The sequence below is a fragment of the Oryza glaberrima genome, chromosome 1 (assembly GCF_000147395.1).
Source record: "Oryza glaberrima chromosome 1, OglaRS2, whole genome shotgun sequence".
NCBI lineage: Eukaryota > Viridiplantae > Streptophyta > Magnoliopsida > Poales > Poaceae > Oryza > Oryza glaberrima.
In genome coordinates, this window is record NC_068326.1 from 35,523,729 (window position 1) to 35,548,772 (window position 25,044).

The following is a 25,044-nucleotide window of genomic DNA, read 5'->3' on the forward strand; positions in this document are numbered from 1 at the left end:
GGAATTATTATTTATTTTATTTGTGACTTACTCTATTATCCAGACTATTTTAAGCACAACTTTTATATTTGCACAAATTTTTTCATCACAGTAAAAACGATCACTGGAACAAATTGGTTAGATCACCACGAAATACAACACAAAAACATTTTCATTTTGCCTCAAATGGAGAAAATGGAATATGGAGCGTGTGGGGGTTAATTTGTTAGTGACATTTTATCGAAACCAACGTGCGGCGAGCATTATATTTGAAACCCCTCTCCGGCTATAGCAGAATGTCAATTTCCCCCACTTCATCATGCTTTGCCAATGAACTGCATGCCCTCACAGTCACATGTGAGACTTGCACTGAAAATTGGCGTATTTTGGGTGGAATTGTTGATAACTTACAAGCAGTTCGATGTTTCGAGTTCTTCTCAAATATGCTCCAGGTATAAAAGGGGAGGATATATGCAAGCAATTTAAATTTCGAGCTCTCCCCCCTCCCGTAATTCTTCCTCCTCTCTCCGCTCCCCTTCCCCTTCTCCCGCTTCCACACGGCCACCCCTCGCTTTCTTCCCGCTCATCGCCATCCGATTCGAAGCTCCCGAACCCTAATCCCCCGCCGCCGATGAAGATCTCCGAGCTCTCCCCCGAGTACCGGCAGCCGCCGCCGCACGCCGGCCTCATCGCCGACCTCAGCAAGGCCGTCTCCGACGTCGAGTCGTTCGCCGCCTCCGCGACGGCCCCGGAGAAGCTCGCCGGCGATCTCCGCCGCATCCTCACCAGCCTCGCCTCCGCCGCGTCCTCCTCGTCCTTCACCGAGGCGCTCTCGGTCCAGATATGGCGGCTCGGGACCCGCCTCTGGAACGCGGTGGTCGATCGCGCCAACTCCGCCGCCCTCGCCGGGGGTCCCGCCGCGCTCGCCGTGGAGGCGGAGATCCGGCAGGCGGCGCCGGAGCTCCTGCTCCTCGCCGGGATCCCCGACGGTGTCCCCTCCGCGGCCGCGAAGGTCGCCTCCTTCTTCCACCGCTCCGGCCTGGCCTGGCTTGACCTCGGCCGCGTCGACCTCGCCTCCGCCTGCTTCGAGAAGGCCACGCCGCTGGTCTCCGCCGCCGCAACGGAGGATCGGGGCGTCCTGCTCGAGCTCAACCTCGCGCGTGCCCGCGCGGCGTCGGACGCGGGCGATCAAGCCCTCGCCGTCGCGCTCCTGAGCCGGTCCAAGCCCCTCGCCGCCGCATCGCCGGAGGGTGCCAAATCCCTCGCCCAGGGGTACCTCTCCATCGGCGAGGCCACGCTCGCCGCGAAGCACTCGAATCCCGCCGTCGAAGCGTCCACTCTCTTCACCGAAGCACTAGATCTCTGCGAGAAGGCGGCCTCTCCTTCCAGCTCCAGCCCAAGGACTCCTCCTTACGGCGGCGCCACTCCTAAAACCCCAAATCTAGAGGGGCTCAAGAGGCGATGCCTCCGCTTCCTCGCTCTCGAGCGGCTCCAAGCCCAGGACTACGAAGGCGTGCTGCGTTGCATCCGGGTCTCGAGGGCATCAATGGGGCTGGAGGAGGAGCACCCGAGCATCGGTGTCATGGCGATGCGCGCGTGGATCGGAAGCGGGAACATGGCGGAGGCCGACAAGGAGCTCGAGCGGCTGATGGCCAACGCCTTAGCAACGGAGAACTTGTGCGTGTCGGCGGCAGAGGCGTACCTCGCCGCTGCGGGGCCTGAGGCTGCACGCAAGGTGCTCATTGCGCTCGCCGCGCGTTGCCGCGCCGGAGGTGCTGCTGCTGCAGTGAGGGTGGTGAAGCAGGTGATCGACGGTGGTGGCGGGGGAATTGGGCGTGCAAGGGCCATCGCCGAGCTCGTGTCGGATGAGAGGGTGGTCGCCCTGTTCGATGGCCCCGGGAACACCCATGAGCGTGGCACAATGCATGCATTGCTGTGGAACTGGTTTGCACTCTCTTACCCAATTGATCTTCTGTTTGTTAATGCGCGTGCCTGCTGATGCTGAATCTGGAATTTGGAATTTGGGACAGTGGCACAGAGCATTTCCGCGCGAAGAATTATGATACCAGTGCGGACTTGATTGAGAGATCGATGCTTTATGTGTCTCGTGATGAAGAAAGCAGATCCCGCCGTGCAGATTGCTTCCGAGTCCTTAGCATTTGCCACATTGCCCTTCAGCATCTTGATCGAGCCCTCGAGTTCGTCAATGAAGCCTACAAGGTACTAAGTTCTCCTTATCCTTTGTCAGATGGTCCTGGGTGTTGCTTCATATATTTGACCAAAAATCTTTACCTGTAGGTTGAACCCAATATCAAGTGTGCTTTTCTGAAGGTAACAAGTCTATACATGTTAGCTTTGCAATGATCCCAATTTATTTGGTAAATTTACTAACCTGAGCGAATTTATAGGTTAAGATTAATCTGCAGAAGGGGGAGGAGGACGAGGCATTCAAGCAGATGAAGACGATGGTGGGCTGTGTTGACTTCAACCCTGAGTTCTTAACACTCACTGCTCATGAAGCTATGTCCTGCAAGTCTTTTGGTGTGGCAGTTGCTTCGTTGAGCTATCTTCTTGGCCTCTATTCTGCTGAGAGGCCAATGCCAATGCCTGAGGTTGCTGTTCTGCGCAACCTTATTGAGCTCCTCTCTCGTGAGCCAGGGACTGAAACTGAGATCCTGAAGTACTCAAGACGTGCCAAGCAACGGATGGCTGATCTTGGTGTGGAAAGCTTTTTTGGCAGTGGAATTGTTGGGGGGCGTGAACTGAATTGGTTTGCTGACCTTAGCTGGAATATGGGTTTAAGGGCGTCAAAGGAGAAGAAGTACAATTTTGGCGCTGAGTTTTTTGAGCTTGCAGCAGAGTTCTTCAGCTCACGTAATGCTGAATGTGATGAAAATCGGTCCAAGGTTTGCAAAGCATTGATCATGGCTGTCACTATCATGCTCAATGCTGAGGAGCTAAACAATTCTCCGTTGTCAGATTCTGACATTAAAAAAGGTGTTGAGATGCTAAGCAGAGCTGGAAAGGTAAAGATGGAGCCTGGCAAATATCAAAAAGTTACCGTTGTCTTCTGTGTTTGAAAGTCATTGATTTTCTCTAAAATGATTTGCTTCGTTATTTTGATGTGCAGCTATTGCCCTTGATTTCACCCTCCGTTCCAGTGGCTTCTGATCAGTTGGAGGCCAACAACTTCCTGTACCTTCACACCTTCAACTCCTACCAACTCATGGGCAGGATGGGGACCCCTGCACATCCTCAGCAGCTACAACTGATCAAGAATTTTGCTTCCTCTAAAGCATGCACACCAGCTAATCTTCTTACACTTGGTGTAACAGCTTCTAAAGGGGCCCTACCTAACATGCTGGCTGCTGAATTTTCCCTGAAGGCCTGCATCACCACTGCCCTTGCTTCACAATCGCCAAACTACAGGGTAATCAGCTGTGCACTCAGGAAGCTAGCCTGTCTCGCTGGCTTACAAGACCTAAATGGTAGCAAGAGTGATGCAGCCTATGATGTATTTCAACAAGCCTACCAGATTGTGGTTGGACTGAAAGAGGGTGAATACCCAGTTGAGGAAGGCCAGTGGCTTGTAGCAACCGCCTGGAACATGTCATGTTTGCCTTTACGGCTTCACCAAGCTAAAGTGGCTAGAAAATGGATGAAAATGGGGTTAGATCTGGCTCGGCATCTTGAGGGCATGAAGGAGCATATAGCATCCATGCAGACGACCTTTGAGAACTTGGAGAGGGTGTCTGGTGATGAACCTGATGAATGTAGTCAGGAAGAGGCACCAAAAGCCAGTATTTCTGGTAGCATGTCTCAACCTGTTCTAGTTTAGAAATTGGTGAAGGCACATTTCACAACTGGAGATAAATAGATCATTGAGTAATGATACACAATCAAAGTTTCTTTCATTTCAGTGTTCCAAATGACAAGTCAAATATGATCTGATGTTAGGTGCTTTCTTGTAGCTATGTGGATTCTTTGTTGACTGTGACCATGCCCTTGAATTTTATGCGTGATCATGTGTAGGGAGATGGCAATGTTTGCAACAAAGTTAAATTTGGGTGTCAAAACAGATTTGCTGCTATGACATCTACGGCTCTACGGTCAGTTCTTGTGATTCTGTACAAGTCAATTAATCTGAATCCTCAAAATTATTCTGTTGAAAATTGGAAGAGGGGAAAAATAGGGATAATAGGTTAACTTAGGATATTCAATAGTCTAACCACTGAACTATCTGAATATTGAGATGCTGATGTTACACTTGGTAAAAGTGAATCCTGAACAAAGTTTATCCTCTGTTCATACTACCTTCATCTTGCTATGAATATCCTATTGCCTTACACAGGGACCAGGTTCATATGGTGCTGTACGGCCATACCCAGCCACCGGTGCAGCAGCTACCCCTCTTTGGTTCAGCAAACACCTGAAGCGTGCCAATCTTGACGTGACCAATCTTGGGTCTTCTGCAATCTTCTCAATAGGAGTCCATAGTCTCTCTTGAATGCAGTACAAATGAAATGGTGAGTCAGTTCATGTCCATAGAGATGTTAACATATTCATGCAGTTCTTAGTATATTAAGTGGCATTGAAGTAAAACATGCAATGCTAATATTATAATCGAGAATATTGCACAATAATTCTGCTTCTGTACTGTAAACCATGTGCTTTAAATAGTATATTGATATTAGCAGGCATGTTACTATGTCATTCTTTTTGTGGGCAACTTTTTCAGATAATGGAAATGGTTACATTTTTTTTTCTGTGGGCAACTGGGCATTTTTCAGGAATCTTCTGGTTGGAGTTCCTAACCTTTGCTCAGCAATTAGCTTGTGTGTCTTTGATTGTTGATACTACGCTTTCATGTTCCTTAAATAGCATATAACAAATCCGAGTAATGAACATTTAGACTCTAGTTGATGTCTTAATTTTACTAATGGGAATTTCAATGACTACTCAGTGTTCTCAAAATTTTCATTGTTATTCTGTACATGGGATGGGAAGAAAGCTACATTCTAAGTATACTCCTGTGTTAAGATAACCAACTCGAATACTATCAGACACCATTATGATGTGCATGCACTAGTTAAAATATTTCACCACATAAATTAGAATAGCCAACTACATTAGTTACCTGCAGCAGCTGCAGCACGTGGCCAAATGGTTTGTTCAATATCCGATGCGTCAATTTGTTCGCCCCACATACAAACCTCACCACCAATGACCAAACTTTGCTGCTCTGGGTCGTCAATACCTTTCAGAGGTTCATTCGTGTAAAACCCCTCCCATGTGGCATCTAAGTGATCTAGGTACCACTTATCCTGGTTGCTTACGATGCATCTCAGCCCTGCCGCAACCACTTTTGGTGCTACATCCTCTCCAAGCCTGTTAATTTGTGAGTAAATGTACCAGTTGATAATTGTTTTGATAACAGTAAGAACTAAGATGGGCTAGTGATGGACTATTTGTCTTACTGTGAGCATATATTCCAAAGACAAATAATTGTACATTAGAGGTGATTGGATCTAACTCCCCTTTTTTTTCTTAGAACATAGGAGTATTTAACTATGACAATTATTATGCCCATTGCCAGCAATTCCCTACTCATTAATGTCATAAATCAAACAGGCAGTGAGAAATTACCAGTTATGAACCACGGTTCTACGGTCCAATTTGTCTCCAAAATTGTTAAATGTTTCCTCCCTGCAAGCATGGCATGTTTGTTAATAGTTGTGAACTCCCTAAAGCCTGTGAAATCTGCAAGGACTGCAACCAAAAGACATACCAGTTGATGACATCATAACCGTGTGATATTGCTAGCTTTTGGGATCTCAACACAAAATATCTGTATGCATCTGACACATTCATTTGGTTATCATCCAACCTGCCCCGCGAAATAGGATTATCATTAAATAAATCGAGAGATGCCAGAAGATGACTGGTTTATTTTGTATGACTACAAAGAATGTTATCACATCATGTAAGTTATCAAATCCTGAGTTCCCCTGTTTGTACCATTTCTTAATGTGGGGTGTTGCAGTCCAGCAGCCTGAAATTAGACAATAATAATAAAATGAATAATATATACATTCATGGTGTGTGTACCACAAGAAAATGCATATACAAGACTTCTGCTTACTTGTGTTGACTTCATCACCTCCTAAATGCACAAATTTGAATTTAAAAACTTTGCTAAAATCTGAAAGATAACAGAGAAACTATGTCAGACGGTTGAATAAGATAATCACAACTTTCTGCCATTATTAATTGATTCAGATGTATGTGCTACCAAGTTTAATAATCACCGATTTCTTTCCAAAACATGCCCAAACCCCAAACACCAAATAATCTTTTGAAATAACAATTATATTACCAAATTTGTATGTTTCGTTTCTGTCAGCAAAATATATAATGTATCACCTGAAAGAATTCCATCAATAACTCCAAACGTGAAGTTGTTACTGACATCAAGTGGTTCTTTGCAGCTATCTGATGGCCACAATGATGGGTAGCCAACGCCCCTGAAAAGGTGCATTTTTCACATTTTCATCCATTGCTTATGGTTATGTGCCTATTAATCTATTATACTATATAGTATATAAACTTATTGTGTCATGCTCACAAAAAAAGTGTTCTCTCAACTCCACTGATGGGTCTTACTGTTTACTTTAGTGCCTTCAAAGGATAAACTAAGTTTTGCACTACAAAATATTATGTGGTTTTGTTATATGCTCGGAGTTTACATCTTTTAAAACAATTTATAAGTGTCTTACCATGACAGAGCATGACCAGGAACATCAATCTCAGCCATAACATTTACACCTCGATTTTCAGCATATCTGCAAAGATATAGATGGTGATCTTAATTTTTTAAATTCTAGCACATAACTTTGGTGATAGCGACAGCGAGACATCCAAAATTTATATGCTATAGAATGTTCAGCCTTTAACTGAAAAGCTAACTAGATTAAATGTTTGTGCATACTGCATATACAATTCTTCAAATAGAGTCAATGTCAGTCCTTTTGATTGCCCTTGCCGAATTATTGTTAGTTGTTATTTTTAACACAATATTTTAGGTAATTCGTGATCCAGAAGATTTAGAACATGTTAATGGCCCCTCACAATCATGTGTATGATTCCTACAGTATATTTTTATTGTTTGTTTGGTAGTTCTATTATTCTCTATAATATACAAAGTATTTTGTTAGTTACACTCTATATTTATTTACCAGATGTATAATATGAAAGGTGGGCTAAGCTCTTGAGTACTCAGTACAACGGAAGATAAAGGCACATAGAAAAATAAGTCGCACCCCATGCAAATAAAACAGAAACAACTACAATATGTATACAATCATGTAAAAGCAACAAAAAAGCAATCTTACAATGTGACTAATTGCAATATTTAGGATATTTTGTTGTGATGGGTGTAGCTCCCACATTTCATTCTAAGCATGCTTTTGGTTGTTTTGTGATGGCAAATAAATCTAGCATGGCAATGAACAGAAAACGCACCGTACAATGTCTACAGCATCAGACGTCGTATATCTCTCTGAAAAAGAATATGAACCGTTCCACAGTTTAGGGTATGAAGGTATTTCAATGGGAAATGACTGTGCATCCACAATATGCCAATGGAGAACGTTCTGCATGATGAAAAAGAACAAGATAGTGTGATATCACAATGAAAACCATTGCAAAGAACATACTTACATAAACACAACAATGGTTCTAAGCAATTTGTATTGTCTAGTCAGCAAACATACCAATTTACTGTAGGCCATTGTATCAATCACTTTTTTAATTACCGTAACAGGAAGGTAGTGCCTTGAGGTATCTGCATGCAGGCGCATTTGATCCTTAATCAGCAGGGAAATGGTTATGAGCAGTATGTACAATTGAATGATATGTGTTTGTTTATATGGTACAACTTATGCTATACCTATGTTGTTTGTATGGTTGTTAAATCCAAAGTTTTTATTTTAAAAAAAGTTCACATTTCAAAGGTCGGCTTGTAGTCGGTAGTAATATTGCTATGTGATAATTGTTTGTTGGGGATGCAAAAACAGGTTAGAGATCATATTGTATCTTACCAATAAGAAGTCCTCGGTAAGGAAATCTTGGTGTGTCAGAAATTCTCCAAGGAGCCGAGATGAGTTCTATAAGTTTTGATGTGAAATCGAAGTAACACAGTTGGCTAAATGTCTGCAGCGATGAAGAGTTTACTGTCAGATTTGCCTCAGAAGAATTTTTAGAACATACAAATTATGGTTGGTTACCTGTAAAGCATGAAGTGCTCCAAATACTGTTTGAGCCTACAAATATTGCAAGGTACCATACATTATTACATTTTTTTTAGAAAATGGATATCGTACATTATTACATGAACTTTATCAAACTATTTGCAGCAAACTTGGGCCATGCATAAATTTGACATCATCATGCGCTTCACTTGGTTGTACAGCCTAGCTACTTCCTTTTCCATGCAAGACAAATATGAAAGAGCCCACTACAATTTTAGCAATTGTTCTTTAGCAAACAAACTACTTCCTCCGTTTCACAATGTAAGACTTTCTAGCATTGTCCACATTCATTTAGATGTTAATGAATCTAGACATATGTATGTGTTTAGATTCATTAACATCTATATGTATGTGGACAATGCTAGAAAGTCTTACATTGTGAAACGGAGGGAGTATATTTTATTGCTCAGTGGATGTTACAGGATACTTCACATAGATAACTTGTGATTTGCATTTAGTTATCTATCTATCTGGTATTATGCTAGTTTTTATTTCCGAGACATTAAATAATCTGTGTGATGCAACTTTTGAGAAAAATAATATGTAGGAAGTGATATCAATATTTGTGAAATCAGCATATTTTATGAACTTTTAACATGTGTCTAACCTTTTTTTGTATGGAAAACAGGTTACTCAATTTCAGAGTAGAAATATATTCTTCGTTCATAGAACATATCATGTTTATTGTTGTTCTGTAGGATGACAATTTAGTTGTCATCGCTAATGGAGTTGTAGCAACTAAGGAGCATGCTTCTACTGTCTTTTCATTTGAAAACTATTGTCTATTTTCCACAACATAAAGCAATTTAACTTCTACTAACCTCAATCTGTACGCGCAATGGATATCCTGCTGTAGGAACAGATAAGTTATATGATTCATCTACTCCGAATTTGAGCTGCAGAAGATGAACAGTGCAGGCATTAACAGAAAAAACCAATTCAGTTTCTAAGAGAACTTGCTATTCAACAGGCCAAGTTAGCTGATTACCTCATCTTCAGGTGAATGGACAACTACATTTACACCAGTGAGTACAAAAGAACTTGGGTTTGCACCATCAACGACATGGTTCAGTTTCATTAAATCAACTACCCTCTGGAAGGCATCCTTCAAGATCCCTTTCCCGTCAGGATACGTGCTTCCCTCCATTGACATTGTGATATCTTTGCTGACATAAAGTCTTTGTGTTCCATGGCTCACCGACGTTGGCATAGGCCACAAGTCGATGTGATCAGTCAGCTCAATGGCGATGCAGGATTGAATTGCCAGAAACGCAAGAAGCAACCCCAAACTCAGAGCCTGCGCCATGTTTGCAAGGTGATAGGATATCCTTCTCTGCAAAATCTGCAATTATGTGGAAGAAAGCAATCTATGAGGTGTGACAAAGATGCAACAACTGCTGCAGGTTCACTATTATTTCTTGGCAAATTCGAGGGGAAACATGTGACTGTATTTTTCTTGAGTGAGCAATGATGGAAAAGCCATTTCGTAATGAACAATGTGCTTACCTGCAAGCGCAAGGCAAGTAGAAAACCTGAAGGAACCTCTAGTCCTCTACTTGCACCTTCATTTTCACCTCCTAATCTACACCTTTTGGATGAAAAACTGAAAACTAACAGGACAGCTTATTGGATTCCTATCTTGGAACAAGGAAGAGGGAAGAGGAAGCACCGGAAGCATGGCGAGGGTAGTAATGAAGGGATGACGAGGCGGCGTGGAGCGGGTAGATGGAGGGACGAAATGGCATGAACAGGTCGGATGCAACTTTGGTGACCCAACAAACAGGGACGGTTGGCCAGGCAAGTAGCTCACTGATGCTAATTTTGGTAGCTTCACATCTCCATATAGCACAATGGGTCCAAGTTTGGCGCGCCGATCAGCTTTGTACAACACACTTTCAAATGTGATCAACTGATTTTCTTTATGTAAACAAGAGTGTTTTGTCAAGCACGCATGCCGTGGTTATATTTTATTTGCAAAAAAATAAAATGCAGATCGGAAGTATCAAGGGGTGTCAAAACTAATTTTGTTGTTGGCTTTTTTGCAGACTCCGTCAGTTCTTGTTTGGATTCGATGGATTGGCGGGAGGTCAGGAGGTGGTGCAAGACAGTCTACAGGTTAGTTGTGGTAGGTCAGTCACACGTTGTTGCCCGCTCTCGCTGTCCAACGACGCCAGATGGTGCTGTCCTTGTGAACCATGTCTGGTTAGCTTTCCTCCTGGCTCCTGCTCCTGATTGATCTCATCTCTCTCTTATTGGCATCTCATGAATCATGATGCAACTGTGGGTTTTCTTTTTGACAAAAAAAAAACTTTCATAAATTTATTCCTTATTATGGGTCCAAAATGCGAACTTATTTTGGTCTTTTCCCTGAGATGTTGATGAAGCGAAACCTCTAATGGGCGATCGATCGCCCAGCTGATGGGGTAGCGATCGGGTGCCCCCCCCCCCTCCCTCCACCTGGTTTCCTTTTTTGGCATCGCATTACTTTCATATTTTAGTAAATTTATGCACCTAAAGTTTATACACATCAAGTTTACACATCTAAAGTTTAGATACCAAAAGTATATATATCCGATTCAAATTTGAATTTGAATTCAAATATTTTCTATACAGTGCCCTTGATGAAGTATATCGGCTCACAGGGACCAGCTGAAACAAAAAAGATGGCAATGTACATGACATGAACGTTGTCGGCTTTGGCAGACTGGGCCATGTGGTCTTTTCTGGACAAGAATTTAGCCGTTCCTGGGCTGGGCGGCTCTCTTTCTGTTGGTTTGAGGAAGAACTTAGCCCAGATGGCCTTTGCTGAACTGAACCATCAGTTCGGCCCATTAAGGAGTTGGGCCTTCCAAACTAACTTTCGCGCCTCGCTCGGCTGCCTTCTCGCATTTTTTCCCCTGGATTATCAATTTAACTTCACTAAATCGAACTAACTAGCTATAGGCAAATTTTCGTAAATCTCAATAATGTTTCTCTATTTCTCGACAAACAAAGTTTCAAATATATTTTTTTTTCAAAAAATATATATGAAATGTTCAGTTTGCTAGCGTTGCGGAGAGCCACACGGATCAGCATAACTTAGCGTAACCAGAAATCCAGAATCAATCGACGAATCATCTTTTGCGTATCCCTCGCAGGATGCAGCAACCAGCGAGTTGCTTGTGGGGAGATCGCCTACATGGCACAAACTCGAGAGACAGCTATCGTCCGGCATGGAACGGACACGATGTTGCGCCCGTGAAATGTAGTGCTTGCCGAGTGCAGAGTTTGCTTGTGGATTAGCTCGCAGCGCTAGTGATCAGTGACACGAATGCACTGTACAGATGTGGACGTATGTGTACACGCCTAGCTACTCTGCTATTTTGCCTAGCTGATTGGGTACAAACTAAAGGTTGCAGTTCGTTCAGAAAAACTAAAGGTTGCAGACGCAGAAACGCTTCTAGAGATTGGAGGCGCCTGATTCATACGAAAAATGGAGTCCAAATTCCAAAAAGGGCTTGCCGAATGCCAGATTATAGAACTGTATAATCTGATGGTGACGGCCTGATTGATTAACAGTTTAACACTTAACAGCGTGCAACCAACGAAGGCCTTGACCCGACCGGAGTAGTGGTTGAACTTGAATTAACTTGTATACGAGGTCTTCCTAGGTTGAGTTGAGATGTACCCAACCCAATAGCAACAGTACAGGAGACAAATTTGCCCTCTCACAGCAACTCAGCAAGCACATTTCCAGCCCAGCAATCACAGCTTCTTAATTAGACTACTACCAGTTCAAACGAATGCATGAGGAACATCCATAGTTTCCACCTGCATTTCAGCGGTGGTTAATACTACTTCATTTTTTTGAAATAATTAGTTAGACCATAGTCGTTCCTGAAGTCAAAAGGTTAACTGATTTGTAACTCGTTTTGCCGCATAGTAGTTGAAAACGAGGTAGATGAAAGCTAAGCTGCCGATCTTGATTTCCAAATGCATCAAGAGGCTTAGGAGCTGGTAAATGGTCAGCCAAATGGGCTAAGCTACAAACGGATGGCTTTAATTGGTTGATCTAGTAGCTTTTCCTGAACAAATTTACTCTAAACTATAAGGCACATTTTTTAAATGACAGCAAGTACTAAAACGTGAAATAGACCTTGAAAATGATACATTCTACTCATCAAACCCCAACAAAAAGTAATGTTAATTTCTGGAGCCTCAGAAATAGAAATGGTTAGGCCGAACATGTGATCGAAGCGATTTGTGATTATTCTTTAGTTAATTGTGCCAAACAAAATTCAAAATTAATACATCTGGCTCTGCTGTACGTACTCTAGTACCAAGTACCAACTAATTCAACTCAAAATTGGCACTGAAAAACGGACCATAGCAGTTCACTTATAACAATATACACATGGAAATTACATAGGCCGCCATGGCTACCATCTTATTTGTTTCGAGGAAACTACCAAACCCTGTTTTGAAACGTAACACTTGATATATGTATACATTATCCAACCTCCAATTAGTGGTCAATGCCCTACGGCGTAAAAGTTCATTAGCTAGCTAAACTTGGTCTCCCATCTCATGTTAGGTTTATGAATTTTGCACTCACAAAACTGCATACGACATGATCCTGTGATAATAAGTAGTAATAGTGATTCGATTACGCTTAATTCACTTCCAAAACCCAGAGACCAGCAGATACGAATGTTGCCACTATAAATACACGTGTACGTTAATGCATCATTAAAACACATACCTAACAGACACCGGCCTTGCCTGCCTGCGACACACGCAGCAATCTAGCTCGTCACGTACACGTAATATAATGGCCATGGCCAAGGCGATGCTTAGCTTGCTGGTGCACCTCCACGCCGCGCTCCTGTTCGTCCCGGAGCCCGCCGGCGCCGGCGCCGTGTACAGCGTCGTGCGCTACGGCGCCCGCGGCGACGGCGCGTCCGACTCGACGCGGCCGTTCCTCCGCGCGTGGGCCGACGCGTGCCGCTCGCCGCGCCCGGCCACGGTGTACGTGCCGCCGGGGAGGTACCTGCTTGGGCGCGCCACGTTCGTCGGCCCGTGCAGCAGCCGCGCCGTCGCGTTCTCCATCGCCGGCACGGTGGTCGCGCCCGCCGGGTACGCCTGGGACGGCGCCACGGCCGGGCAGTGGATCACGTTCGAGTCCGTCGTCGGCCTCACCGTCTCCGGCGGCACCCTCGACGGCCGCGGCGACGCCCTCTGGGCCTGCAAGAAGCAGCAGCCGCGCGGCCACTGCCCCACCGGCGCATCGGTACGCACATCAAAACATTCGAGACGGCGACGGTGGTTCATTGACTAACATTTTTAATCGTCTTCTTCGTCGCCATGGATGCAGTCGCTGACGATCTCGAACGCGAGGAACGTGGTGGTGGAGGGGGTGAGGTCGGTGAGCAGCGAGCTGTTCCACGTGGTGGTGCTGCAGAGCCGCGGGGTGACGGTGCGGCGGGTGACGGTGGAGGCGCCGGCGGACAGCCCGAACACGGACGGGATACACATCCACAAGTCGACGAACGTGGCGGTGTACGACGCCGCCATCCGCACCGGCGACGACTGCGTCTCCGTCGGCCCCGGCAACTCCAACCTCTGGATCGAGCGCGTCGCGTGCGGCCCCGGCCACGGCATCAGGTACGTCCGCCCGTACGGGTCCATGCACGGCGGCAATATGATCTTTTTCCCCATAAATCGAGTGACAAATCAATTAATGATTTTTTTAATCCAGTCCATCCAGGGGGAAAAAATCTTAAATTTCTAAAAGAGTTGAGACAAATTATAGCCCCAGATACCTCGTTCGTTTGACCATACACGACGTGACAGAATGGTTCACATGCACATTAGTGGAAATGGACCTGAACTGTGGGTCCCGGCCAGCCGGTTCCTTCCCTGGTCGCATACACAGCATGCACACGATGTTTTGGGGATTTACCTAATCCACTTTCTCGTTTCAGTTAAGCTAGAACAGTAGAACCACACGTATCTTTTAATCCTCCTGCCAGCTGATTAATTAATCAAAGTATTATTACACCTGTTGTTGTTGTTGATGTTAATTAGCATTGGGAGCCTGGGGAAGCAGCAGGGGATGGCGGTGGAGGCGGTGCAGAACGTGACGGTGAAGACGACGTGGTTCACCGGCACGACGAACGGCCTGCGGATCAAGACGTGGGGGAGCTCCAAGCGCGGGTACGTCAGGGGGGTCACGTTCTCGGACTCCACCATGGCCGGCGTCGGCAACCCAATCATCATCGACCAGCACTACTGCCCCGACGGCGGCTGCGGCGGCGGCGCGCGCCAGCAGAGCTCCGGGATCAAGATCAGCGAGGTGGAGTACGACGGCGTGCGGGGCTCGTCGGCGACGCCCGTGGCCGTCAGCTTCGACTGCAGCCGGAGCAACCCGTGCAGCGGGATCAGGCTCCGGGACGTGAGGCTCACGTACCAGGGGAAGAGCGGCCGCCTGCAGGCCGCCGGGGCGGTGTCCTCCTGCCGCAACGCGCAGGGCACGGCCTCTGGCCTCGTCGTGCCGCCGAGCTGCCTCTGAATCACCTCCGATTGACCTGCGTTAGGCCTTGTTCGGTTAATTTCCATGAGAGATGGTTTGGAGGAAATTTATTCCACATCTATTGTAGTGTGTAATTACTCTCCTCCAATCCTCTCCAAACCAAACATTGTTCCTAGAGAACACATGGGATTTGACGCGATGTTGTATACCTGTACATATTTATACGACGTAGCATACGCGTATGTACTTGTACTTGTGATCGATACACGAATACTAAATTAGATGTATACTGAAACAGCTCTTGTTCGATTTCCCTCCCATTTTGTATGGGAAATCGGTGGCTATAAAGGTTAATGTAAAATCTTGTATGTATTATGTATGAGCAATGACTTGTTTTTTTATATATTGTCCAGTGTCTGCATTGTTTTCTTAAGTCATCTTACAGTTGAAAGTGCAATTAACTGGAAGTATGAACACCTAGAACTTCATTTTTGTCGTTGATATTAGTGTCGCAGTACAAAATTCAAATCAGTTTGTTTGCATTTGGTTGGAACTGAAAGTTGATTAAGATTCTGTTCAGATTGATAAAGTTGTCAAAAAATGTCTACGTTTAGTTTGTTGCCAAATTTGTTAAATACATAGGAAATCCTGCTAAAATTTTGGCAATATTAATATCTTGCCAAAATTTTGGTATTGCCAAATTTAGTAAGATTTATTTTGGCTATAATCTGACATGCCCTAAATTTTCAGATAGAACATTTCAGTATTTTTTAAGTGACTGAGAGCGGATGAGTTCTGTAGCTGAAAGCCTGAAAGACTCGTGCTGAATAGTACGCTACCCTGAACAATCAGCCTGGCTTAATAATCTCTCACCCGAGGCCACAAAGCTTCTAAGGGCAGTAGTAGCAGTGCTTCTAATTTTACCAAACCTGAATTGCCAACTAGACCAAGAATCATATAAGGAATATACTTCACAGTGCAAAGTTACCTTATGGTGGGTCCCATTAGTACTATCTTTTCTTTTTCTTTTTCATATCCCAATCTCTCTCTCCTCTCTTTCTTCTTATCGGGGAATCCAAGGTTGGAGAGGGGCTCGGCCTGAGCGGTGACAACGCAGGGCGGCGAGGCGATTGAGCTCGCCAGGCTCCGAATCGATGTCGGCCCCGACCTTAAGCCCCTCACCCCTCCGCTCCCTGGTGTCTCTCCCTCTCTCCTCTCAGGTGGCCTGGATTGAGCGAGGATGATGAAGAGCTGTCCGGACGAGCGGGTGACGGCGACGAGCCCCGCGGCCGTGACTTGCTCCCTCCCCGACTAAAGAGACGAGCTCCTTTTCTCCGTCTCCTTTCTCCCTCTCCCTTCCCAGGTGCCGCGATGGTGCGGGTCGGCCCTGGCAAAAGCTGACAATTCCGAAGAGGAACCGGTGGCTCAGTTTGGCTCTGTGGCTCTCACTTGGTAATGGGAGAGGCTGATGTGGTGTGAAATCTCTTGCGTGGAATGCCGGGGCTGGATGACAGGTAAGCGCAAAGCCCTAACTGAACACGGTTCGGTCCACGTACGAAGTCTTCGCGGAGTCCTCTTTGGCCCAAATATACAAGAGCAGACCACAAGCCAGTTTTCCCCGCACCGCGCGGCCCAAAGCACTCACCCCCCACAGGCGACCTCGCAACTAGCAACGCCACCCCACGGCTCCACGCGCCAGCAACCCATGCGAGATGCGATGCGACACGCTCACACGCCGCACCTCTCCACGCGGCAGCCGGCCGCCTCTGCTCTCCACGACCACGACTCCATCAACGCCCAAGCAAAGCCGCCGGCCAAGCCAAGCCACGGAATCACGCGGCGCCGGCACGCCACGGCGTGATGCCGAGATCTCCCGTGTGCCGCAGCGTTCCCGCTCCATCCAACTCATCACACACACGACACAGCACACCGCACACCCATCCCCCCACGTCCACGTCCGCAGCCGCAGCCGGCCTTCCCCTCCCACGTGGATCCCCGCGCAACCGTCAGATCTAGCGACCACGCCCCCACGCCGTTGCAAACCAACCGGCCACCGCGACCCGACTACTACCCTCTTCAAGGCAACGTTGTACAAACCCGTCCACGAATTCCACCGAAAACCGCAGCGAACGCACCTACCTACCACCCAAACGGCAAGCGGCAGTGCCAATGGAGCAGCAACAGGCGGCGCCCATGGCGAGGAACAGGAAGGTGGTGCTGCGCGAGTACATCGCCGGCCGGCCGCCGAGGGAGGACGACATGGTGCTCGTCGACGGCGGCACGGTGGCCCTGCGCGTGCCGGAGGCCGCCGCCCCCGCCCCGGCGGTCCTCGTGAAGAATCTCTACCTCTCCTGCGACCCCTACATGCGCGGCCGGATGCGGGACTTCCACGGATCCTACATCCCGCCGTTCAAGCCCGGATCCGTAGGTTTCCTCCTCCCCTTCGCCTGCTCTCCGTTCAATCAGAGGTGCATTTCACCCTCTACACGGAGAATTGCTTTACTGGTTATTGAAGGTTCCATTTATGTGAAGGTTATTGAAGGGCTTGGAGTGGCGAGAGTGGTGGATTCCACCCATTCGGGATTCAGCGCGGGCGACATTGTCTCCGGGATGACTGGTTGGGAGGAATACAGTCTGATCGACAGGCCTGAACAGCTGAGCAAGATTCAGCAAAGTGACATACCCCTCTCTTACCATTTGGGGCTTCTTGGTGAGTTAATTATTATAATTCTGATTACTAGCTAGGATTTGTATTCTGAAAAACAGCACAAATCATGAATGAGAACACAAGGCGCATGATAATTTTTCACAAGAAAGGCTTGTGTGCCATTTGTGTGGTTCCGGGAAATATAGTGTGTTTTACTCTTGATAGTTCTAGTGAATTGACAATGGTGTGATGTAACTAGTTTTTGGCTAGGGAAAATTGAAGTGCTTCTATTTCATAGTTTTCGTACTGAATGGAAAATATTTAGTTACATACTGATATATGAATCTACTCCCCCCGTTTCCTATCATAAGTCATTTTGACTTTTTTTTTCTTAATTAAACTTCTTTAGGTTAGATCAAGTTTATAGAAAAAATATAGCAACATTTCTAAAAACAAACATGTTATCAAAATGTATTCAATGTTATATCTAATGGAACTAATTTGGTATTGTAGATGTTGTTAATTTTTTCTTTAAACTTTGCCAAACCTAAAGAAGTTTAACTACGAAAAAAAATCAAAACAAATTATAATATTAAACGGAGGAATTACTGTTTATGGTACTGCTACTTTTGAACTACTTCTTTGATCCGACGGAGGAAAAAAATCAAAACGACTTATTTTCTTGCTTTCCTTCTCAGGCATGCCTGGTTTTACAGCTTATGCTGGTTTCTATGAGATCTGCTCACCGAAGAAGGGCGAGTTTGTTTTTGTTTCGGCTGCATCAGGAGCAGTTGGGCAAATTGTAGGACAACTCGCAAAGCTTCATGGATGCTATGTTGTGGGAAGTGCTGGAACAAATCAGAAAGTATTAACTTAAAACTGATAATTGCATTCATTACCTGTATAGATGCATCATTCAGGGTTTACAGCAATGTTTCAGGTTGAGCTCTTGAAGGGCAAGTTTGGATTTGATGCAGCTTTCAACTATAAAGAGGAGCCTGACTTGACTGCAGCCTTGAAAAGGTCAGGCCTTCTCTTTCAGTTAAAAGGCACGGCTTAATTTAGGTTCAATGAGCAATTGATGAATTAAGATAGATTATAACGATCATCTAAAAATCTTAATTAAAATACTGCAATAGTGTGGCACATGCTCCTGTTATAGCTAAATTCGCGAGTGAAAAAAAGATGGATTCATACACTTAATGTGTTATTGTTTAAAAAATCGACCTGCTGAACTCACTGAATGATTCATAATACCGTTGTCATGATCTAAGTCTGTTTGTGATTTGTCCTTGTGTAGGTATTTCCCTGAAGGTATTGACATCTACTTTGAGAACGTAGGTGGTCCAATGCTTGATGCTGTACTCCTCAACATGAGGACCCATGGTCGCATTGCCGTATGCGGGATGGTCTCTCAGAATGCGCTGACTGATCCTGTAGGGATCCACAACATCTTCTGCCTTGTACCAAAGAGGATAAGAATGCAGGGGTTCATCCAGAGCGACCACCTCCATATGTTCCCACAGTTTGTCAGTGACATGGCAAAGCATTACAGAGATGGCAAGATTGTGTATGTAGAAGACATGAGCATAGGGTTGGAGAATGCACCTGCTGCGTTGGTTGGTCTATTCAGTGGAAAAAATGTTGGCAAGAAGGTTGTGTGTGTGTCACAGGAGTTAAGTCAGTGTACATTCTGATGAGTATCAGAAACCTCTCTGAATTGAGGTGATAAGTAATAGATGTTTGTCTTAACATGTTCAAATTATACCTGGGAAAAAAGTTCAATTCGCTCACTCAATACCAGTGAAAATATTAATTACCATTTACCAGGTCATGATTTCGTTCTAAATCAACAAGACCAGCAGATCAGCAAGTAACCTTGTGCAAATCCCAGGACATCTTACGAACCAACGTATCACGTATGATTGGAACAAAACTCGCTACAAAGTTTCATAAGCGGAATCATCCAGTTAACTTCATACATTCATCAGAACACATCAGCTTCTTTCATGTACCTGCTTATGTGTACATTCATCTACCGCTACCTGTTGAGATAACATGATTATAGTGCCGTTTCTCCGGTTTGCAGAATCATAACTGACGCCTAGCCAGTCCTTTAAGATCCATTAGTACTGCCGGAGCATCATACCCTGTTGCCCCTGTTGCCGTACAGCGGGAAACAAATCAGTCGGTTCTCCCTACCCTGACTAGAGAACAGTGTACCCACAAAATAATAATGATGAGAAGGAAAAATGAGCATAAAGGTGTAGATTAGAGGTAGTCCTATGCTATACATGAGAACATATTTTTGTATAACATGATGTGAAGGCAGAAACATGTAATTTGTGGGCTATGGCTAATAATCAAGTGAGACAATAACAGATAAGGAAGAATGCTCACAAAGGACCTAGGAATCCAGATCTAGCTAACATGACAAAGGAAACTGTCATATCAACCTCATAGTTGGTGGTTGCATGATATAACAAATAAATGAGAAATCGAACAACAGAACAAAGTATGCTTTCATCTTAGTAGGGACCTGAGGGCAGCTGCAGAATGCAGAGAGACCAAGTTAAAACTGACCGCAGCTTAAGTTTTTGTTTAGGGTAAATATATACTCCTCATAGAAACATAAATTGGAATGAATATTTAAAATTAAGTAACAAAAAATGATAAGACCCCATGTTATACTTGTTAATATTAAAAGCAAAATAGAAACCACAATTCAAACTTTTACTCTAAGACAAAAAAAAATGTTTGCTTACCATCAAGATAGTCTCTCCAAGAGACTTTCCACCATACTTCGTTGCCCTATGCCACTCAAAGATTCTGATTTTATAATCGCATTTGATACAACAATGACATTACTTGGAGAAGGTGCATTAACCTACAAGGACATTAATGATTTATATTTTTCCAAAGAAACAAAGATAAGAGGATACATAAAAGAGTGATATAATTAAGACATATACCCAGACTCGGCCATTCAGGCCAACAGCAATCTCAAATGAAAGTTTTTTTCCAAGGGCCTCTAGAACTGGACATGTTGGAGAACTTAACAACCTACAAGCAACAATTTACAAAATATAAGAAAATAATGCAACTGCATTGAAGAATGCTAGTATGTAATGTCCTTACATCCGCGACAAGCCAGTAGACGTGTCAAACATATAGCCATCTTTTAGTTGACCAAATTCGGCTGCTTTCCCAGTAGCTGCAAAATACAAGCCACAGCAATATATTCATATTGAAGTAACAGAGCTAATACAATAATTAGACAAATTCAAACATAATAACAGTATAGCCTGAAATGGTGTCATACGTAAGGTCAAATATTATCATATAGAGAGTGACAGAACAACAAAAGACATACTTGAGTACTTCTAATGGATTAGTATAAAATAGAAAATCCCAATGCTGAGTTGTAAGATAATAGTTTTACCATCCATGCACGAGAGCTCTGGGTTCATGATGCTATTTGCTTTCACCACTCGTGCATATATTAATGTACCAATCTGCAGGAGAATATCATGGGGTAAGGCACAGATTGAGCCTGCTGTATATGCCGCTTTAGTACAAAGACAAAGGAGGATGAAAAGCAACATATCAGTGAGTTGCTGATCAAAATGAAAGATATACAAACAACATATTACGTTGTTGAAGTTACAGATCTAAGCCCATATCGCTGCATAGAAAATCAGAAACTATTGGCTATGTAACTCTAGGCAGTAGCAGTTTAAAACAAGGAGAAACATGATATTTGCATGTGCAAGAACACAATTATTCAATGAAATAAACAATATTCTCCTATACATCATAACAGAGTGAGTTCACCATTATTTTCTGAAACAAAGATGATACCTATTCAAACTAAGATAATTTCAAGTATATCTATAAATCATGGTATATAGACCACCTAAAGTAAGAAAAATGTTCTCAAAGCTGGCAGCCAATAAAAGCAGGATACCACAGTGAATTTCATGACAAAAAACCTATGAAAGAATTGAGTTGGGAAAAAAAAATCAACAACCATTGATGAATGATGATGACCCATTAGTCACTGCCATACCTCGAACTTTGGAATATTTCTCCTGGTACCACCTTCAAATGCAAGAACTGGTAAAAAGGCCAAATTAGGACCTTTTATATCCACCAAGAAGTTCTGTAATGACAGAATCCAGCTCAGCAAAGAGGTAAGAATATATCATATGAGGTGCATCATGATGCCCCATTTAATGACAAAACTAAAAGCAAGATTTTAGACAGTCAGTGGAAGTCCATATCAGTTCATGTAGTATATTTGAAATGTACAGAACAGTGATTGTATCAAAACAGTTAGGTCCACATACTAAAAAATGCATCATATAGAAGAATTAATTTACATAAATACACATAAATGTACACTTACATCTGGTTTGGTGTCAACCACAACACCGAGAACTGTATCTTCTACAGAAGGTATATACTGCAAAGGAAATAGAATAAAAGCCAGAGAACAGGTTAGCGCTGAAGGACAAAGAGAGTAAAAAAACTATGTGAAATCCCCATTCTACCGTTGAGAAGATATAAAGGCTAAAAACATGGCAAGCATAACCCATTCGACATAGGAAACAAATCATAACATTAAACTGGTAACAGACTCAGGATGGCATGTGCATATGTTGTCTACCTAACCAATTTGCATACCATGTCAATGGTAATATAGTGGGAATAGCAACATAATTATCTTTCTGTTCAATCATGAAACATTAAGGAAGGGGCAAACAACCTTCTGCCGCACTAAGAAAAGCAATACATGGGCATAAAGCAGCATGCCATACACACTTTATATAGACACAGTGAGCGTATTTGATCAATTCACATTCTCATTAGTCCTTATAACGATCCATAGATCCCTATATACCTCTCAAGCAGACAAAGTTGACACACATAAGCCAAACATTTTTTTTTCCATTGTGTTATATATGAGAGCAAACAGGAGTGCTCACCCTCTTCTGCGAGCTCTCGACCCAGTATTTGTTGGGCTTCGAAAGCCGTAGCCTCCCAGCACTGGTAGCCTGTATGGTGTCGCAATCCTGCAAACCCCGGGGAGCGCTCATAAGCATAACAATAAACCCTTGATTAAACCCTAATCCCTAATAATCTCTCACAAGGCCCCACTTGCCACCACGAAACGATTTACCTGTCGCAGGCCAGCGCCGAGCTTGATGGTCTGGTTGGTCATCTCGGTGAGGTCGAGGACGACGTCCCCGGGGACCTGGGAGGCGATGGTGATACGAGTGAGCGAAAAAAGAAAAATCGAAATCCGCAGGGATAGCGAGTCGGAGGTCGGGGTAAGGTAAGAGGGCTTGGGGCGCGTACCACGTGGTTGTCAACGAGGGCAGAGGGTGGCGGCTTCCTCGATTCCATTGCTCGGTGGCTGCAGCGCGCGGGTGCAGTGGAGCGGGCGGTGCCGGCTCCAGGAACGAATCGTCGGGTGGTCCTATTTGACGCTTCAGATTGTTGCAATGTTAAAAATTCAAGTTAAATGTTTCAAAAATAATAAAATATAATTGAAATGTAGCAATGTTTCTCACAACATCACAACTTTCTTAAAACCAACATTTAAGTTTGAAGTTACAAAAGTTAGAAGATGAATCATTCAAATATCTTACAATAGATAGGCCACAAGCTTAATAGAGAGCTCAGCAAGAGTTTCTAGGCCTTTGAACCTTTCATCTTTTCTCATATCATCAATATAAAAGTCCCAAGTTGCAATTCAAGTCTAATCAAATCCAAGGGTAAAAATCTTTTGGATAAAACTTGGCAAGGTTAAGTACTTAGTGTGCATCATAAGAGGCAAATGAATTTAATGGATTCAATGCTGACATGCAAATGACCGATTTCACATTAATCTCATCAAACACATATTGTTCAGTTCTTGGCTAATTTTTTGAATCACACCAATACACACTTCTCTTCCAAAATGATCGTCATTTGTTTGGTGTAGATAAAACCGTGGAGATCCTCCATGTCTCACTACAATTTGCACTACAAATTAAAGAGATAAACAACAAATTTCCACCAGCTCTACTACTGACTACTCACTCACTACTACATAGGGCAACAAGCCAACAAGAAATGACTACGGACCTTTGCACTTTTCCGGGCAGCAGGAGAGCTGGAGAGGGAGCTCGTGGGTCTCGGTCGACGGTCGTCAAGAAGAGGGAGAGGTGGCGAATGGGGAGGAGCCGAGCTGCCGAGGGGACCCGGCTCGCCTCGACGCCTCCCTGTCTTCCCTTTCCAGGGGGGCGGTCGCCGACTCGCCACCCACCGGCGCCGGCGCTGGGCGACAGCCAACAGGAGTGGGGGTGCCGGGGAGGGGAGGCTGAGTCAGGTGGCGCCGAGGCGGAGACGGGAGCTGGGAGGCGGCGCGTGGCTGCACCTCTCCCTAACCCTAGCTCAATGGGCTTTATTTTTTTTGTTTGGGCCAAAGTTACTAGTTTATAAGTTCAGGGATGAGTTTCAAACTAAACGACAAATTAATGACCTCAAGTGAACTTATTCCATTTCCCTGCACCGTTCGGCCCAAAACACCCCCCGGGCCGCGCGAGCAGCCAACGCGAGATGCGGAACGGCACGGCGTTCTTCCGCTTCTCCGCCAAGCGTCTTACGCTCTCCCGGCTCATGCGGAGCGGACGGCTGGCCGCCCGCCTCTCCACGACTCCAATCAACTTCCATGCAAAGCAGCCATCCATGGCAGTATGCCACGGAATCACGCGGCGCCGGCACGGTGAGATGCCCAAATGAATCCCTCGTGTGCTGGTACGACACGGGGGATCTCCCGTGTGCATGTGCCGCAGAGTCCTCGCTCCATCGAACTCACACGCCGCCGCGGTCTTCCCACGTGGATCCCCGCGCAACCGTCAAATCTACGGAGTAGCTACCAGCCTACCAATATCCCACGCCGTTGCAACCAACCAACCGACACCGGCATAGTGGCATACAAAGTTGAACATTGTAATAGAGAAGCAAATAAAATTGCTCATGAATTAGCCAGGGTAGCTTTTAGTAGGAAAGAGTTTTATACTTGGGTCGACGAACCTCCTGGCATTATAAGCATTTTGACAAACGATGTAACTATGTTTAATGATCAATAAAGCTAGCCGAATGGCATTCCCGAAAAAAACAACCGGCACCGGCCTGAATTGACTGCAGCCTTGAGAAGGTCAGGCCTTGTGTTTCAGTTAAAAGGCACTAGCTTAATTTAATTTCAGTGAACAATTGGTGGATTAAGCTAGATTATAAGGATCATCTACAATTTACAATAAAATATTGTAATATGACAAACCTACCAAACAACGAGGAGCATTGCTCCTGTTAGCTAAATTTGTGAGCGAGAAAACATGGAAACATATACTTACATGTTATTGTTTGAAAATCAACCCTCTGAACTCACTAAACGATTCATAATGACATTGTAATGATGTGAGCCTGTTTGTGATTTGTCCCTGTATAGGTACTTCCTGAAGGTATTGACATCTACTTTGAGAACGTAGGTGGACCAATGCTTGATGTTGTACTCCTCAACATGAGGACCCATGGTCGCATTGCAGTAT

At 44.6% G+C, this 25,044-nt stretch overlaps 5 protein-coding genes across 8 annotated transcripts; 3 read left to right on the forward strand and 2 right to left on the reverse strand.

Moving 5' to 3' along the window:
* Window positions 1–400: 400 nt before the first annotated feature.
* On the forward strand, window positions 401–4,473 carry LOC127755913 (TPR repeat-containing protein ZIP4). Of its 2 annotated transcripts, none has more exons than XR_008013068.1 (7): window positions 401–1,923; window positions 2,010–2,199; window positions 2,278–2,310; window positions 2,388–3,005; window positions 3,110–3,936; window positions 4,012–4,088; window positions 4,331–4,387. XR_008013068.1 is itself a non-coding variant. In XM_052281530.1 (7 exons), exons 1-6 carry the CDS (start codon window positions 611–613, stop codon window positions 4,038–4,040), a joined length of 2,862 nt encoding a protein of 953 aa, XP_052137490.1. In that variant the 5' UTR covers window positions 500–610; the 3' UTR covers window positions 4,041–4,088; window positions 4,331–4,473. The 2 variants fall into 2 exon arrangements, 1 of the variants encoding a protein (XP_052137490.1); XM_052281530.1 differs by having other exon boundaries at window positions 500–1,923; window positions 3,110–3,788; window positions 4,331–4,473.
* Window positions 4,050–9,594, reverse strand: LOC127755926 (beta-hexosaminidase 3-like). Its single transcript, XM_052281538.1, has 14 exons — window positions 9,277–9,594; window positions 9,110–9,184; window positions 8,265–8,300; window positions 8,079–8,190; window positions 7,752–7,822; window positions 7,501–7,631; window positions 6,756–6,821; window positions 6,403–6,503; window positions 6,122–6,181; window positions 5,998–6,031; window positions 5,768–5,866; window positions 5,626–5,685; window positions 5,117–5,367; window positions 4,050–4,481 (listed from the first exon to the last, which is right to left on the reverse strand). Exons 1-14 carry the CDS (start codon window positions 9,592–9,594, stop codon window positions 4,315–4,317), a joined length of 1,581 nt encoding a protein of 526 aa, XP_052137498.1. The 3' UTR covers window positions 4,050–4,314.
* Window positions 9,595–13,039: 3,445 nt separating this feature from the next.
* Window positions 13,040–14,838, forward strand: LOC127755937 (polygalacturonase-like). The gene is made up of 3 exons (XM_052281549.1): window positions 13,040–13,557; window positions 13,642–13,931; window positions 14,355–14,838. Exons 1-3 carry the CDS (start codon window positions 13,099–13,101, stop codon window positions 14,836–14,838), a joined length of 1,233 nt encoding a protein of 410 aa, XP_052137509.1. The 5' UTR covers window positions 13,040–13,098.
* Window positions 14,839–16,841: 2,003 nt separating this feature from the next.
* Window positions 16,842–19,211, forward strand: LOC127755947 (2-alkenal reductase (NADP(+)-dependent)). Its single transcript, XM_052281555.1, has 5 exons — window positions 16,842–17,223; window positions 17,332–17,509; window positions 18,145–18,311; window positions 18,387–18,469; window positions 18,747–19,211. Exons 1-5 carry the CDS (start codon window positions 16,969–16,971, stop codon window positions 19,141–19,143), a joined length of 1,080 nt encoding a protein of 359 aa, XP_052137515.1. The 5' UTR covers window positions 16,842–16,968; the 3' UTR covers window positions 19,144–19,211.
* Window positions 19,212–19,231: 20 nt separating this feature from the next.
* Window positions 19,232–23,865, reverse strand: LOC127755973 (uncharacterized). 3 transcript variants are annotated; one of them, XM_052281566.1, is made up of 11 exons: window positions 23,579–23,865; window positions 22,808–22,928; window positions 22,629–22,703; window positions 22,435–22,521; window positions 21,855–21,911; window positions 21,516–21,608; window positions 20,889–20,961; window positions 20,585–20,660; window positions 20,419–20,509; window positions 20,212–20,333; window positions 19,232–19,605 (listed from the first exon to the last, which is right to left on the reverse strand). In XM_052281566.1, the coding sequence occupies exons 2-10, from the start codon at window positions 22,853–22,855 to the stop codon at window positions 20,214–20,216; spliced, it is 720 nt and encodes a 239-aa protein (XP_052137526.1). In that variant the 5' UTR covers window positions 22,856–22,928; window positions 23,579–23,865; the 3' UTR covers window positions 19,232–19,605; window positions 20,212–20,213. The 3 variants fall into 3 exon arrangements, with proteins under 3 accessions (XP_052137526.1, XP_052137525.1, XP_052137527.1); XM_052281565.1 differs by having other exon boundaries at window positions 22,808–22,938; XM_052281567.1 differs by lacking the exon at window positions 19,232–19,605 and adding an exon at window positions 19,633–19,995 and having other exon boundaries at window positions 22,808–22,938.
* Window positions 23,866–25,044: the final 1,179 nt, after the last annotated feature.